We start from the raw sequence: 14,764 nt of genomic DNA, 5'->3' as shown, positions 1-14,764 counted from the left end.
TTGAAGAGTTCTGGGTTGTGTGCAATGACAGTGATTCTGGTGAGAAGAGTTTTGAAGTTTTAGATTAAGTTTCTGGTTGCATTTTTCTTTTGTTCTTTGATTTTTTTATCCATATATTTTTTAAATGCCTTTGCAAAAGGAAAAAGAATAATAATGATTATAATAATAAATATAAAAATGTAAAATATTATTCTTTTTCCATTTATAACTTTAATTAATTTCTTTATTTATTTTTAAAATAAATTTTTTAAATACAAAAAATTAAAATTTAATCAGTTTGAACAAAATTACACATATAGGTGCAAAATGAAAATATTTTAAAATTTAGGGATGTATATCATAAATATTGCAAATAATTATTTGTGTTTTGAAACACTTAGAAAAATTTGGACCCATAAAAATTAACCCATATAAAGATTTGACTTTTTTTTTTCCGTTTTTTGACTATTAGAGGAATGTATAAATACTGTTTTACCTTTTTAGCCGTTAAAAATAAACAGATGATGATTTTTTAAGAGTAATTTAATATTTTCATTAATAAAGAATACAATTTAAGAATTGTCATTTCTTAATGGGGTAGGCTGAAAGTTACCCTTAATTTTATTCGGAGGCTTTGGCATCAAATCTGCAACATCTTTCTGCCTAATCATTGTCTGCCTTTATATCTTCAACCATGAGTGGTACCAGTAATTTTGCGAATTGTCATTGCCATTATCATTGCATCAACTGCCTCCTCCACATATATCGGTGACGTTCAAGACAATTTTTTATGATCTTTGTCTTCTTCGTAACTTCCAAACTAGTGTTTACCCTAATGGATCATAAGAGTTCAATAAAGTCACCAAATTCCAAAGGATAAGATCAACTGATTTTTTAAATCTTTCAAACATTTGGATTTACTCATCTTTATGATATGTTTATGGGTAAGGATATTCTCACCAATAAATACTACTCATTAAACACTTTTACTCACTCTTTAATTTGCTCTTAAAATAACATTATAAACAAAATTATTATTATAATTTTTAAATAAACCTCTTAAACTTATTTATAAACCCATTAATTATGTTTAAATTTATTAAACCAAACACTAATGTATTTTTCATTTATTTAAAAAAAAATGATTGATGCACTTAATTGTTTAAAACCTATTATTTCATTGGGTTATTTTTAGCCGACACATTGAACTTACTTATAACTATTTGGGTTGAACAATATTTGAACTCTTAAAAAAAATAATAATCATAGTATTTGTCCCTAAAATTTACATTTTACCTAATTAAAATTCTCTTCAGTCTACAATTGGGTTTTTGAAATTAATTTTTCTTCTCTCTCTCTAAAATATGGCCGATTGAAACATGTTCCGACTATTCTAAATTCTAACATACATTTATGTGTTAAAATCCAATGGTCGCAAAATTAATTTGCTTGTACTAAAAATAAGAGGTCTGAGATTAGAATCTTACATAGATGGAGAGAAGGCTCGGAGTTATTGGCTAAATAATAAGAAATAAAAAAATCTAATGGTTATATTTAAATGAGCTACTAATCTTTATTCAAATTTAAAAGATACTTTGGATAATAAATATGTCTAAATATCTTTTTTTATAGTAATTAATGTAATATAATTTTTTATTAGAAAATAGATTTATGAATATTTTTACTAGTTCAAATAGTCTCATCCTAGTCTTTAAACCCCTACGTTTACAAACTCTCTAATACCAAAGATTTTGTTTTAGAATAAGAGACATAGAATGTCTTATGTTTTGTTTAGTATAGTTTTTTTTTAAATAGAGCTTACTTAATTAGAGTTTTGTTAATAGAGTTTTTAAAAAAAGCTATTTAGTTGTTAATGAGAGTTTTTATTGAAAATTATAAAATTATTTTAATAGATAAATTTTTTAAGTTATATTGTGAAATGAATAAAATAAAATTATTAAATAAATAAATAATATTTTAAACATTTTAACGGCACTTTTAAAAGCTCAAAGTTTGAGCTTTACTGTAAAGGTAAAGTAGTTTATTTAACTTCAAAAACTCAACTAAATAAATAACCAAACAACCAAAAAAAACTAAAAAAATATGGAATGAAATAAATATTTATGACTATTAGATAAACTACACCAAATGAGGACGATGAAATTTTTTTCGGATACAAAATTACAATTACCCTAATTAATTTGTGATAATAATCGTCAATTTCCCATTTCAAGATAAACTTTCCGTCACCTCAATAATTAAAATTAAAAAAGAAAAAGAAAATCCAATTCCAACGGTTTTGCCTCCAGCGGGACTAGAGAGTAGGGCCCCCCACGCCAACTCTACGCCAGCCCCGCGCTTCTAGAAAACTTATTTATTTATATGCAAAATCTGGACACCTTAATTAACTTGCAAATCCTAATTAATCATTGATCATGAGGAAGAAAGAGAAGCATCAAAGCCAAGACCAAAACCAAAACTCAGCATCATCACCGCCCTGGCAAGACCTAAACCCTTATCTACTATCAATGATATTTGCACGTTTGAGTCTCCAAGACCAGTTATCTGGCCCTGCTTACGTGTGCCGTGCATGGCTCTCAGCAACCCTCTTCGCTCTCTTCCCCAACTCCATACTCGACCTTAGCTTGATCGACAAGCTAAGGGGTAGACGCCAGCGTTTGAGATTCACCCTTCTTCTCAAACAAGCTCTTGATACCTACGATGGTTGGGTTGCTATCTATTTTCCAAGTAAATTTGTCTTCGGATACTTTGCTACCGCTTACATTGCCGAGAAAACTCCTAATGTTGCATCCCTTTTCTTGTCTTCTGATCTCGTTGCTGGCTCTATGGCCTTGCCGTTATGCGTGTCGTTCATGTATTGGAAGAAGCTTAGGGTTTTTCATTCGCGGGTGATTAATCCTGAAGAGGGTTTTGCTGTTTTGACTCAACTGGCTGATTTCTGTGGGAATCTTGTGGAGCTTGGTGTTCACGGGAGAATTACAGAGAGGCAAGTTGTCTGTATTGTTGAAGGCTTTCCTAGACTTCGAGTGTTGGATTTATCGGAGTCTTGTTTGTATAGCACAACTTTGGGGATTCTCTTGGAAAGGGGATCCAAGTACCTGAAACAGCTTAATATATTGCACTGCATGATTCTGGACGATGAGGATGGGAAAGACATAAGAGATGGACATTACTGTTTAGTAAGAAAGTGGAGGAGAGAAATGCTTGGCAAAGCTTCTACTAATCTTAAGAATCTCAAGATGTTTATGCATTGCTTGGAAATGGATATAATATCTTGTGCTAAATGCAGAGATGTTAAGTCGAAATATAATAAGAACTTAGCAAAATAGAGCATTTGATGATGACAGGTCATTGTTGTTCTCTTCTCACTGATATACTGTACATACATATGGATGAATATGATGAACTAATAGTATTAGGTATGTAATCAGCAGAAGACAGCTTAATTTAAAGAATACAAAAGCAAAATTGTCAGAAAGAAAAAAAATTTCTATTCTATAGAAACCAAAATACAACAAAAACTACTAAAACAATGCAAACAAGGAAAGAGCATTGAGCATTGAGCATTGAGAAACAGGTGTCAATTGCAGCAGCAACTTCTTTCAACTCCATCCCATAAATAAGCCTCATTGAAGGTTATTATGTGTCACAGCCAAATCCAAGTGCAAGGGGGCCACATCTTGATTCATGACATGTGAAACTCTTGAATTTATATGACTGAAATAGGAGGAAATATGATCAGTACACTCCATCATTAGCCTTCATTTAAGCATTGCAGCAACCCACTTTCTTAACAGCCGAGACATCATCCTTGCCTCCAACATTAATCGTTTGTCCCTTGGGCAAGGCTGCAGGATCACCCCCTATATCAAGTGCTTTTCGGCTAACAACATGATAGATTTGCGTTAGCACTTCTGTGAATGCATTTTCAACATTCATAGACTCCAGAGCTGATGTCTCCATAAAGAATGTGTTTTCCCTTTCTGCAAAGGCTTTAGCATCTTCTGTAGAAACAGCACGCAAGTGACGCAAGTCAGCTTTGTTACCCACAAGCATAATGACGATATTGGAGTCTGTGTGACCCCGCAATTCTTTCAACCATCTCTCAACATTCTCAAATGTGACATGTCGCGTAACATCATAGACAAGCAATGCGCCAACAGCTCCTCGGTAATATGCACTTGTAATTGCTCGATATCTTTAGGAAAGAATATAAATAAGTAACCATAATCTCAAGCTACTCAAATAACTAATACAAAAACATATAAATATTTAAAGAGAAGAATTTCTTGAAGTTCATCACCAAACTAGTTCATCTAAATATTAAAAAAAAAAAAAATTCTAAGTTTGGCCCCTTATCTTTTATTTTTTATTTTTTTAACCCCTTCTTTTCTACACCAACAACAAAGTATGCCTGCTTAATACATCTAAACTTCACAGCATCTACAATTTATATAGCAGAAAGGAGTAACAAAAGAAATATTACAATGGATTCTTCTAAAACTGATTGCGAACATCAATAAAAGAAATTGGACAGATTCTTTTTATTCTCTCTACAGTTAATGACGCTCAACTACTGCTACCAGATAAGTCTGAGCTTCAGAGAAATACACAGCTAAAACTTCTATGGCCATAAATATGGTTATAATAATTAAACCTTAGGTCACCATATCAAAAAGAATATTTGAAACATATCACAAAGCTTGACATAAAAAAGTAAACTAGGAAGTTCAAAACCTCGAATCCTTTCCGCAATAAAATAAACAAAAATAGACAACAGCCACAAACACCTATTCGAACTCTCATTTCTTACCTTATAATCTTTGATCTGTGAACAGCCACTTTACCTCTCTAAGCAGTTTTGCAGGGGTCAAGGACCTCAAGAAAGCTTGAAATGGTTTACTTGCCCCTTAAAGAATAACAATAAGAAATAAGTGTGTCCACTAAGACTACAGCAACCTTAGGGCAACACCAACAGAACTACCCTACCAAATACTCATTTCAACAAGTAATGCTATATCAACAAAAAGCCATATTTACTAATCAAATAATTCTCAATCACCAATCAAACTGGCCTCATTCATTCAAAATTTATTACTTCAATTCTTTCCTCCAAATCTCAAAAAATGACAAAGCTATCGAACCCCAGATCTAAATCCCCTGTCCTTTATTTTTCTCAGCAAATGAACAAAAAATGTAAAAATACCCAAATCTAGAATTCAACATCCCATAAGCTATTTTTTTTTAAATGAACATTTTATAATTTTCTTGCAATTTACAAAATGTATATAGCAATGAATGTGATCATTGACTCATTGTATGAATTCCAAACCCAAATAAAATTAAACAAGCAAGCTTAATCAACAATAACCAAAATCAATCACTTAAACTGCAACGAAAAATGCCCACATTTTCCCAGCAGCCCCATCACTAACGACATTTTCCCATCAACCAAACAAAATTTATTTTCCCAAAGCCAAAAAACCTAGAAACAAAATCAATAAAACAACAATAAACCCAAGTGAGAAAATTACTAAAAAAATTACCTTTCTTGGCCAGCAGTGTCCCAAATCTGAGCCTTGACGATTTTATCTTCGACCCGAATGCTCCGGGTGGCGAATTCGACTCCGATTGTTGACTTGGATTCTAAACTGAACTCATTACGGGTGAATCTCGACAGCAAATTGGACTTGCCCACACCCGAATCGCCAATCAAAACAACTTTGTATAGATAATCGTAGTCCTCGTCTGCTCTGTAAGCCGCCATTTAAATTATTCGGGTCGGGTCAATGGCAAATGGATTAGGAAATGGTGAAATGAAACAGTGACATGTGAAAGTGAGATTTGTTCAAATGAGAAAGAGAACTGAAGAAGAAACGTGGAGGCTGAGGCTGGACTCTGGGCCGGAGCAATAAGTTCGTATAATTGTATGAATTCGGGTTCGGGTCTGTCAGTTTATTTGGTTCAATGTTAATTCTAGCCCAAGCTTTTGGTGGGCTTGTTGTGAACGATTCTTTGGTGCAAGAGTAATGGGCTTTTGTAATATATTTTTTATTTTTACTTTTTACGTATGATAGGGATAGGGACCATTTGGCTTGATATATGTATGAGTTACCTTATGTCATCACCGTGAGTCATGATGGTCAACTGTCGTGGCTTGACTTGGCCTTGTGCCAAGTCTTGGCGGCAGCATGGGCGTGCTTGTGGCAAGCACGAAAGCAAGGCAAGTTTGACGTGTGGGCTGGGGCGCGGCAGCAAGCGTACGCTGTGGCATAGGCATGGGAATGCGAGACAACGTGCATAAGGGCATGCATGGGTGGCGCACACAACATCTTGCAAGTGGATGGGCACATGGGCGCGTGAGTTTGAGGCGTAATGGGAGCGCGGGAGCAAGGCTTAGCAGTGCGTGAGCGTGACATAGGGGCTCGCGAGCGAAAGGTGCAGTAGCATGTGAGTGTGGCATAGGGGGGCGCAAGCGTGGGGTGCAACAACAGGTAGTGGTGGGCAAAATATCCGAACTGACTCGATCCAAAAAATTTCAGGTTCGGATCGGATCAGGTGGTGAAGAAAACCCGATCGAGTGAATTTGTCTCAACCCGATCGGATCATGAAACCCGATCCAATCGGAAAACCCGATCGGGTTGAGACAAAAAAAAGAACAAAGCCAAAAATTACAGTATTACACACTCACACAGTCACACACTTGACACTACACGGTCTACGCTAGTGCACTACCGTACACGGAGTCAGTATTCACCACACAACACATACACAAAGTCATTATTCACCACAATAATTCACAAAGAACACACACAAAGTCACAAACCCTCACAACCTCACGTCCCTCACAAAGAACTACCATTAACGCTTAGCACACACACAAACCAGCACTCAAGCACAAGCAGCCAGCCCACTGCCGACCGACTACGTACAGGCCACACCCATTCACGGCCTCCGTCGCTCACCACACACAGCAAACACACACGCACAGTTCACAGAGCTAGCTTCATCCTGCCACCACACGCAGCAACCGCCACCGAGAACAGCCCCAACCGAAGCCGATTACGGATCTGCTGCAACCAAGCACCAGATCCACGCCTTGAATCCTCCACTCCACCATCACTTGGTCTGATTGAAGATCCACCCGGCAAGCTGCCCCCAATCCACTCCACCATTCACGGCTGTTGACTCTCATTCTCTCAAAAAGTCTTTTGAGTTTTGGAAATTGGAAGCCCGAATCTGGCCTTTGATACTTATTTAAGAGATGGTATATAATATATATGCATTAATTATAATTGTTATATGTTATATGAGAAAGTGAAATGTTAATTGCAATTTTGTATGTTAATAATATATAATTATTTATTGTTAAATTTTAACAATAAAATGAAAATAATCGGGCATTAATTTTTTGTTACTTATTAATAATTGATTTTTTTTATGAATAGTAATGGTAGATTAAAAATTAAAATTAAACATTATGTTACAATATAAATTATAATTATATATGTGATATGATATGTGTACTTGTGCAATAATTTCAACTTTAATAAAAAATTAACCAATTTAATTGCAGTAGTTTCAAGTTTCAACTTCAACAAACAATTAATCAATTTAATTAATTGCATGATAACCAATAAGTAAATATTAAGTGGTTAAGTACATATAATGTGGGCATAATACGGATATGTAATTAATGTTATATTATTTTGGCCAATGGATAATTAGATATTATAAATAAAATAATTACATTAATTTCTTGGTTTTCTTTTATGGAATATGCATCTTGAATTCTTGATCATATATAAATATTATGGTGGAAATTGGAAATATCGATTTCAAAAAGTTTCATAAAATTATAATAACAATTATTTGAATCAATTTGTAATACTAACTATTAAGTAGATTTTTTAAATAATCTTTTTGTGTTTTAATTTATGAATTAATGATTAATAATTATTTATTTGCATGTTTAGATGTCTGGACACTCAAGATCGAATTCGATAAGTGATGATGACAATCAAAGTGTTCAAATGGAAGGAACTCAAAAGGCAAAGTGAAAAAGACCACCGATGAAGAAAAGATCTGCGACATGGAATCATTTTACTTTACTTGAGGACAATCCAAACAAATGCAAGTGCAACTATTGTGGTAGACAATATCAATGTCATTCAAGGCATGATGGGATTACAAATATGAGAAATCATATACAGACTTGCCTTGCATACAAGACATTTTGGGAACAACAAGAGGAAAGTCAACAAAACTTGACAACTGAGGGTGGGGAAGGAAATGCAAGTAATATGGTTTTGGATAAAGGGTGGAGTCAAGTTGTAGAAGGGCAGTCACCAAAATGATCATTATGGGTAAGTTGCCGCTTAGTTTTGTGGATAACAAAGGGTTCAGACATTTTTGTAGTGTAGCCATTCCGCAGTTTGTTATGCCATTTCGGAGAACTATTGGTAATGTTATGGATTTATTTTTGGAAGAAAAGACAATGTTGAAGAGTTTGTTTTGCAACAACAAGCAGTGAGTGTTTCTTACCACTGATTTATGGACTTCCGTTCAAAACATGAGTTACATGGTAATCACAACTCATTTTATTGATAGTGACTGGTGTTTGAACAGAAGGATTATTAGTTTAAGTGTGATTGAAGATCATAGAGGGAAAACGATCGGTAAAAAGATTGTACATTGTTTACAAGATTAGGGGATAGAGAGGTTGTTTGTAATAATCGTTGATAATGCCACTACAAATGATGTTGCTGTTAATTATGTGACTATGCAATTGCTTGCTTGGAGGAATGATGATGCACTTGTATTGGCGGGATAGTATATGCATGTGCGTTGCTGTGCACATATTTTGAATTTGATTGTTGTTTCGGGGTTGAATGAATTGCATGCTAGTGTTGCCACCACCCGAAATGCTGTGAAGTATGTGAGATCCTCCACTACGAGGCTACATGCATTTAAACAGTGTGCTCAACAGGTGAAATGTCCAAATGGAACGGTTATTTTGGATTGTCCTACTAGGTGGAATTCCACCTATTTAATGTTGATGACTGCGTTGAAGTTTCAAGCAATATTTGATAGAATGACAGAGGTGGATAAATCGTATGAGGCATACTTTCTCAAGAAAGAAAATAATGCTAAGAGGGTGGGCTCGCTTGGACCTGAGGATTGGGAGAGTGCAGAACGAATTGTGAAGTTTTTGAAGGTATTTTATGATGCCACATTGTTATTTTCTACTTCTTTGAGTGTGACTTCTAATATTTGTTATGATACCATTGGCTTAATTGAGAGCTCATTGACTGCATTAGAGGCAAGTAAAGATCCTTGAGTGGTGGCTATGACTTATAATATGAGGGAAAATTTTGATAAATATTAGGAGTCTTCAGGGAAAATAAATAAAATGTTGATTGTTGCCTCTATTCTTGATCCACAAGCTAAAATGGACTTTGCCAAACATATTTTTGAGATCATTTTTGCCAATGATGGTTGGAAAGTTAAAAAAATGACCAAAGCAGTGAAAAATTTGTTGAATGAACTTTATGATACATATAGTGCAATGTGCTCTAGTTCCACACCATCGATGTGTAGTGAGAGTGTTCCTAGCGGCAATTATGGTAGTATAAGTTATTCTCCTTATTTTACAACTGTGGTTGGTTTAGCGGAGGTTCTTAGTGGTGATGGTGATGACATTTTTTGAGTTTCTCGCCCTTTCCTTGGATATGCTCAGAAACTGTTTGTTCAGAATGAGGGCAAGAGAGTAGTATCTGAGGTAGAACGATATTTGAGTTACCCAGTTGAGGATCCGAGCAATCTTAAGCTCAATGTTTTGCTTTGGTGGAAGGTTAATTGATCGAAGTATCCGATATTAGAGAAAATTACAAGGGATGTCCTCGTTGTTCCTGTTTCCACAGTGGCATCTGAATCTACCTTTAGCACTGCCACTGGGCGTCGCGTCATTGACGAATATCAGAGTTCTTTGAGCCTTGTATGATTGAGGCATTGATATGTACCGAAAATTGGTTACAAGCTAAATTTTTTGCTAATCATATCTATAATATTCAAGAAGATATTAAGGAGCAGATATTCCATATAGAGCTACAAGAAAGTAATATTTTTATCATACTTTATAAAGTTAAGATGTATTATAACTTTATAAATAACATCTACATATACTTAAGTTACTTACTAATTTCATTTTTTTTTGACATTTTAAAGAGTTTGTAAGATCACAAGCATCAATGGTGGAAACAGTGAGCGCTGATATGAGTGTTATGGATATTTGAAAAGTAATTCTTAATAGATAATTAGATATTATTATTTATAATTTCATATTATATGTTTACGTTGTAATTTAAACTATAATAATAGACAATAGTTGTTATAGTTTTAACTTGTAAGTTTTAAGTCAAATTGTAACATTATAATTGTTTTATTTATTTTAGACACATTGAAGTTGGCGGAATGGTATTACTTAGTAATTAGGATTATTGTTAAATTTACTTGGTGATGAATGCCATGAAATAAGCCACGATTGACTAAATTGTTTTTCTTATATTTAATAAAGTACACACATGAATTGGGCATATGTGTTTGTGTTTAATGTCCCTTTATTTGAAATGCAGCTTAAAGAAAGTAGTTAAACATTTATCATATATTATTTTTTCAATTTTTCTCTAGGGGATAGATACTTCAATTCTTCAACTTGGAGTAGAAGAAACTGAAGTTAAAAGTTGTCGAAGTGCTTGCGAGGAACGGTGGAGCCGTGGAGGAAGTTGATCTAGATTTACATTTAAACTTTGTTGTGTTTTAGATTTTGGAACTTTGTCATTTGTGTTTTGGAAAATGGAAACTATTTAATTATGTTTAATTTTGTGACTTTGTGTTCAAAAGATTAATGTTTAGATTTTAGAATTGGACATTGTGCTTTGGATGGAGACTATTAAATTTAAACTTTGTGTTAATTTTAATTTTATGCTTTGTGTTAATTTTTAATTTTCAATCATTTGGATTTAATTCTATAGTAGTTTTCTTTTTTTGTTGGTTGAAATGAATGAATGGATGAATGAGGGAGGACAAGGAAGGTGGGAGAGAAAGGTCTTAGTTAGCAAGGTGACAAGAGGATCTTTAAATTGAAATTTCATTGGTCAACATTATTATTATCATTACTATTTTTATTATTTTTCATGTGGATTAATGGATTGGGGGGGGGGGGGGGGTTGCCTTAATGTTTTAGCCCTTGGCTAAATTATTTTTCATGTGGATTAAGAGATTCTCTACAACAAATTGCTATTTGTTAAATGTTTATGATGAATTTTTAGGTGGGATTCATATTAAAGGCAAAGAAAATTAGCTCCAAATTGCTTAGACCCGAATTGACGCGAATTAACCGAATTGACCCGAACCCTATTTGATCTGATTTCATCCGACCCGAATAACCCGATTCTAATTCGAACCCTATATAACTCGAATCCGATTCGATCCAAACTCCACCTGACTTTTTAACCCGATCCGAATTGAATTCGGATCGGATCAGATCGGGTGGAGTTCGAATGGATTTTTATCCAACCCGACCAACCCGAAACCCGATCGGGTTGATTCGAACCCGATTTTGCCCACCCTTAACAGTAAGTGAGATAATGGCTCAATTGTGTGGGTATTTTGTGAGATGGTGGTGTAATTGCGTGCCGAAGTGCACGCAAGTGTGCAACATCATAGGACATGCATGTGGGGCCGAATCATGTGAAAATGAGAGGTGTTCATGAGCGGGCTGTGTGCGGACAATGGCGGTTGAACGTGGAGCATGGTGGCTACAACTCTCCAAAAATAGGCCTAAAATCAAGCATGAGTGGTAGTTGTGGGTGCAACTAAGTGGGGGAACATGGCCTTGGATCATGTACCTAGAAATGAGGGGCAAATATAGTGGGCGTGGCAGTTACATCCCATGATTTCCTTGCTACTAGGCTAAGTAGGCGGTGATTACTTGATTCAATGGGGAGTGGAGTTGTACTCCTAAGATCATGCTTAGTGGGTGCTTAAAACTTAGGGAGGGAAATTGAGATGGCGCAAGGGTGGCGTGCCACCTGACCTTAGCCAACAGGGGTGTCATTTGCAAACTTGTGTATATAAATAGTGATGGGGATGTATGTTGGGGAGCGAGTTTGGAGTTGAGAGTTGTGTCCTCGAGCATACAAAATTTGAACTCTTTGTAATCTGTTCTTATTGCGGAAATAGAAAAGTAGGGGTTGGAGCCTTCGTAAAAAGCAAATTACTTGTGTTCTTGTGGCTTGTGTGTGTTGTTTTTTGTGTTGGTGAGAAATCCCTCTTACATAACCTCCATTGTGAGTCTTGGTGTACTTACAACACGTTAGCTTCCGTTGGGGCATTTTGAGTGGCTGGTTAAGTAGAATATTTAGCACTATCATGAGGGTTACCAGACATAGTTAGAAAAAGCCCGGTGACACCTTCCAATACGAAAATCTCGTACTTTAAATATGTAAGATGAACTTACAACATTATAATTTTCTTTTAAGGATTTAGTAATGTTGTAAACCAAATTGCAACCTTGTGTAAGTTTATTTTCAACATTTAAAACTCATTCCGCATTTTAATAAAGTGTTGAATTTTCTTATTAGAAAATTTTCAAATATGTATATAGCCAGCTTCCAATATGGGAATTTCATAATTTATTAAAATACCGGATGAGTTGAGTTTATAATGTTATAAACTATGATTTTTTAGCATTTACAACATTGTAAAATTCCCTTTACATTGTAAATTCTTCTTGCATTTTAATAGCGTACGAGTTTCCTATAATGTAAAATTTTGGTACATACAAACGTACGTCTCTCTCTCTCTCTCTCTCTCTCTCTATATATATATATATATATATTGCAAAAGATATTAAGTAATTTAAAAACAATTTAGTGTAATAATAGTAAAATATTTACAAAGTGGAGATACAAAATTTCTTCCCAAGTAATGTTCCATTGGTCATTTGATGCCATGTATTAAGGGTGTGTGACACGACTCAAAAGTATTATTGGTCCCAAGTATAAGAGTGTTTAGTTATAATATAACCTGGTGAGTCCGGGGTCGAACCACAGAAAATTTAAAATCTAGTAGTCAATTTGTTAAAAAAAAAATTAATTGCGGGAAAAGAAATTACTAGGAATCAATTTTAAAATATGTTAAGGTTACGAGATCCACTCTCGAATTTTAAATTATGATTATAACACTCTCTCATATTGTATTTTGCATTTATTCTGTCAGTTAATTATTATGCCATTTAATTCTTAACTAACTATTAGTGTGATAAATATGGACCAAGTACTTAATGTGACACAACTATAATGAAGTGTCAATATTATGTCAAAATACCATATAAATCTGAAGAGATCTAAATCTATAAATTAACATAAAATAAAAGAAACTGGTAAAGAAGAAAAATAAAACAAATAAAATAAACTTTAAGACTCATTTGAGATAGTAATTAATTCAAAATTTGAATCCCTGAGCTTAATCTTTCACCTCAATTTAGAAAATTAGTTACTCATATTGAAAAATAAAACACTCATTTTGTTCAAGAAACTTTTAAAGTATATTACAAGAAAGTTGATTACACAACACAACGAGAAAATAGAAGAAAAAGAAAGAATTTTTCAGCTTCCCTCTCTTATTCTCTCTTTAGCCCTCACTCATGCATGCGACTCATGCATCCTCTTATTTATTTATTTATTATTTATTTTATTTTGTTTTGTTTTTATAATATATATATACATTGAGAAGTGTGATGGTCAAATGGTAAAATGGCCAAACCATTACGAGCATCTTTTACCTTTCTCTCTTTTTTTATTATTTTTTTGAAATATATATTTTTATTAATTACATCTCCTCAATAATGCATTGCAATTAACTCTAGTAATTCTTCTTTATTTCCGCTTCTAGTTCCAACTCTTTTTTATTCTTAAAATATATATACAATATAAAATTGAAATAAAATTAACATATTACAAATTAAAAAATATATTTTGGGAGTGTTTAGATAATTTTAGAATAATGAGCGCATTAATCGACACAATAAGTGAAAAAATGATAATTTTATCCTTATTAAATATACACTTTTTAATGTCAATCACACTCCATAACCAGCTTATTGCTAGACTCTAACAATTTAAGCGATAAAAATTTAGTGAAATTTCAAACCCAAATTGGAGGCTTTTTTTTTTTTTTGAAAATTGTGTTTACTTCTTTAATTGGATTAATGACAACAATCAAATTAAAGTATAAGCATTATCTTCAGTTTATAGAAAATCACACCCACACAAATCAGTTAAGTAAAATCATGTAAAATGATAAATTATCAGAGTTATATTAATCAAGTGACTTTTAAGAATGATATGTCAAACTCCAAAACCTCATGGTTAAGAGCGACTCTCTCAAAAGAAAATACCCCAAATAATATCACATACTCTCACCAAGAGTAATGTCCACAGCTTAGAAATGAAATGATCTCAAGTCTAGTGAATTACTAGCCAAATTTATTTCCATTTTTATGCATCACCACATCTTTTAATCTATATTACTAACTTCAACTTTAGGCTATAGTTTCTTAAAATCAAGAAGGACTTTCATTAGGACGTAACAGAGGCTAAGAACATGGCTAACAAAGAAAGGGTAATAGGAAAAAAAAAATATACATTTGAAAAATAGGAAACTTTTTTGGAGATTACAAGGTGTTTTTTCGCTTGGAATT

The 14,764-nt window shown here is 33.7% G+C and overlaps 2 protein-coding genes across 2 annotated transcripts; one reads left to right on the top strand and one right to left on the bottom strand.

The window, feature by feature from the left end:
• Nucleotides 1-2,414: 2,414 nt before the first annotated feature.
• Nucleotides 2,415-3,329, top strand: LOC112095671. Its single transcript, XM_024177777.1, has one exon. The coding sequence runs from the start codon at nucleotides 2,415-2,417 to the stop codon at nucleotides 3,327-3,329; it is 915 nt and encodes a 304-aa protein (XP_024033545.1).
• Nucleotides 3,308-5,900, bottom strand: LOC112095847 (ras-related protein RABA1f). The gene is made up of 2 exons (XM_024178356.1): nucleotides 5,547-5,900; nucleotides 3,308-4,198 (listed from the first exon to the last, which is right to left on the bottom strand). The coding sequence occupies exons 1-2, from the start codon at nucleotides 5,765-5,767 to the stop codon at nucleotides 3,766-3,768; spliced, it is 654 nt and encodes a 217-aa protein (XP_024034124.1). The 5' UTR covers nucleotides 5,768-5,900; the 3' UTR covers nucleotides 3,308-3,765.
• Nucleotides 5,901-14,764: the final 8,864 nt, after the last annotated feature.

The sequence above is a fragment of the Citrus clementina genome, unplaced genomic scaffold (assembly GCF_000493195.1).
Source record: "Citrus clementina cultivar Clemenules unplaced genomic scaffold, Citrus_clementina_v1.0 scaffold_1, whole genome shotgun sequence".
NCBI classification, from domain to species: Eukaryota; Viridiplantae; Streptophyta; class Magnoliopsida; order Sapindales; family Rutaceae; genus Citrus; species Citrus x clementina.
This window is presented reverse-complemented; position numbering and strand designations above follow the sequence as displayed.

Excerpts from the sequence above, each read along its gene's own strand:
- LOC112095671 (XM_024177777.1), top strand. The coding sequence starts at position 2,415 with ATGAGGAAGAAAGAGAAGCATCAAAGCCAAGACCAAAACCAAAACTCA.
- LOC112095847 (XM_024178356.1), bottom strand. The coding sequence starts at position 5,767 with ATGGCGGCTTACAGAGCAGACGAGGACTACGATTATCTATACAAAGTT. Across the intron at positions 4,199-5,546 it reads GACACTGCTGGCCAAGAAAG|ATATCGAGCAATTACAAGTG; the intron begins GTAATTTTTTTA and ends TCTTTCCTAAAG.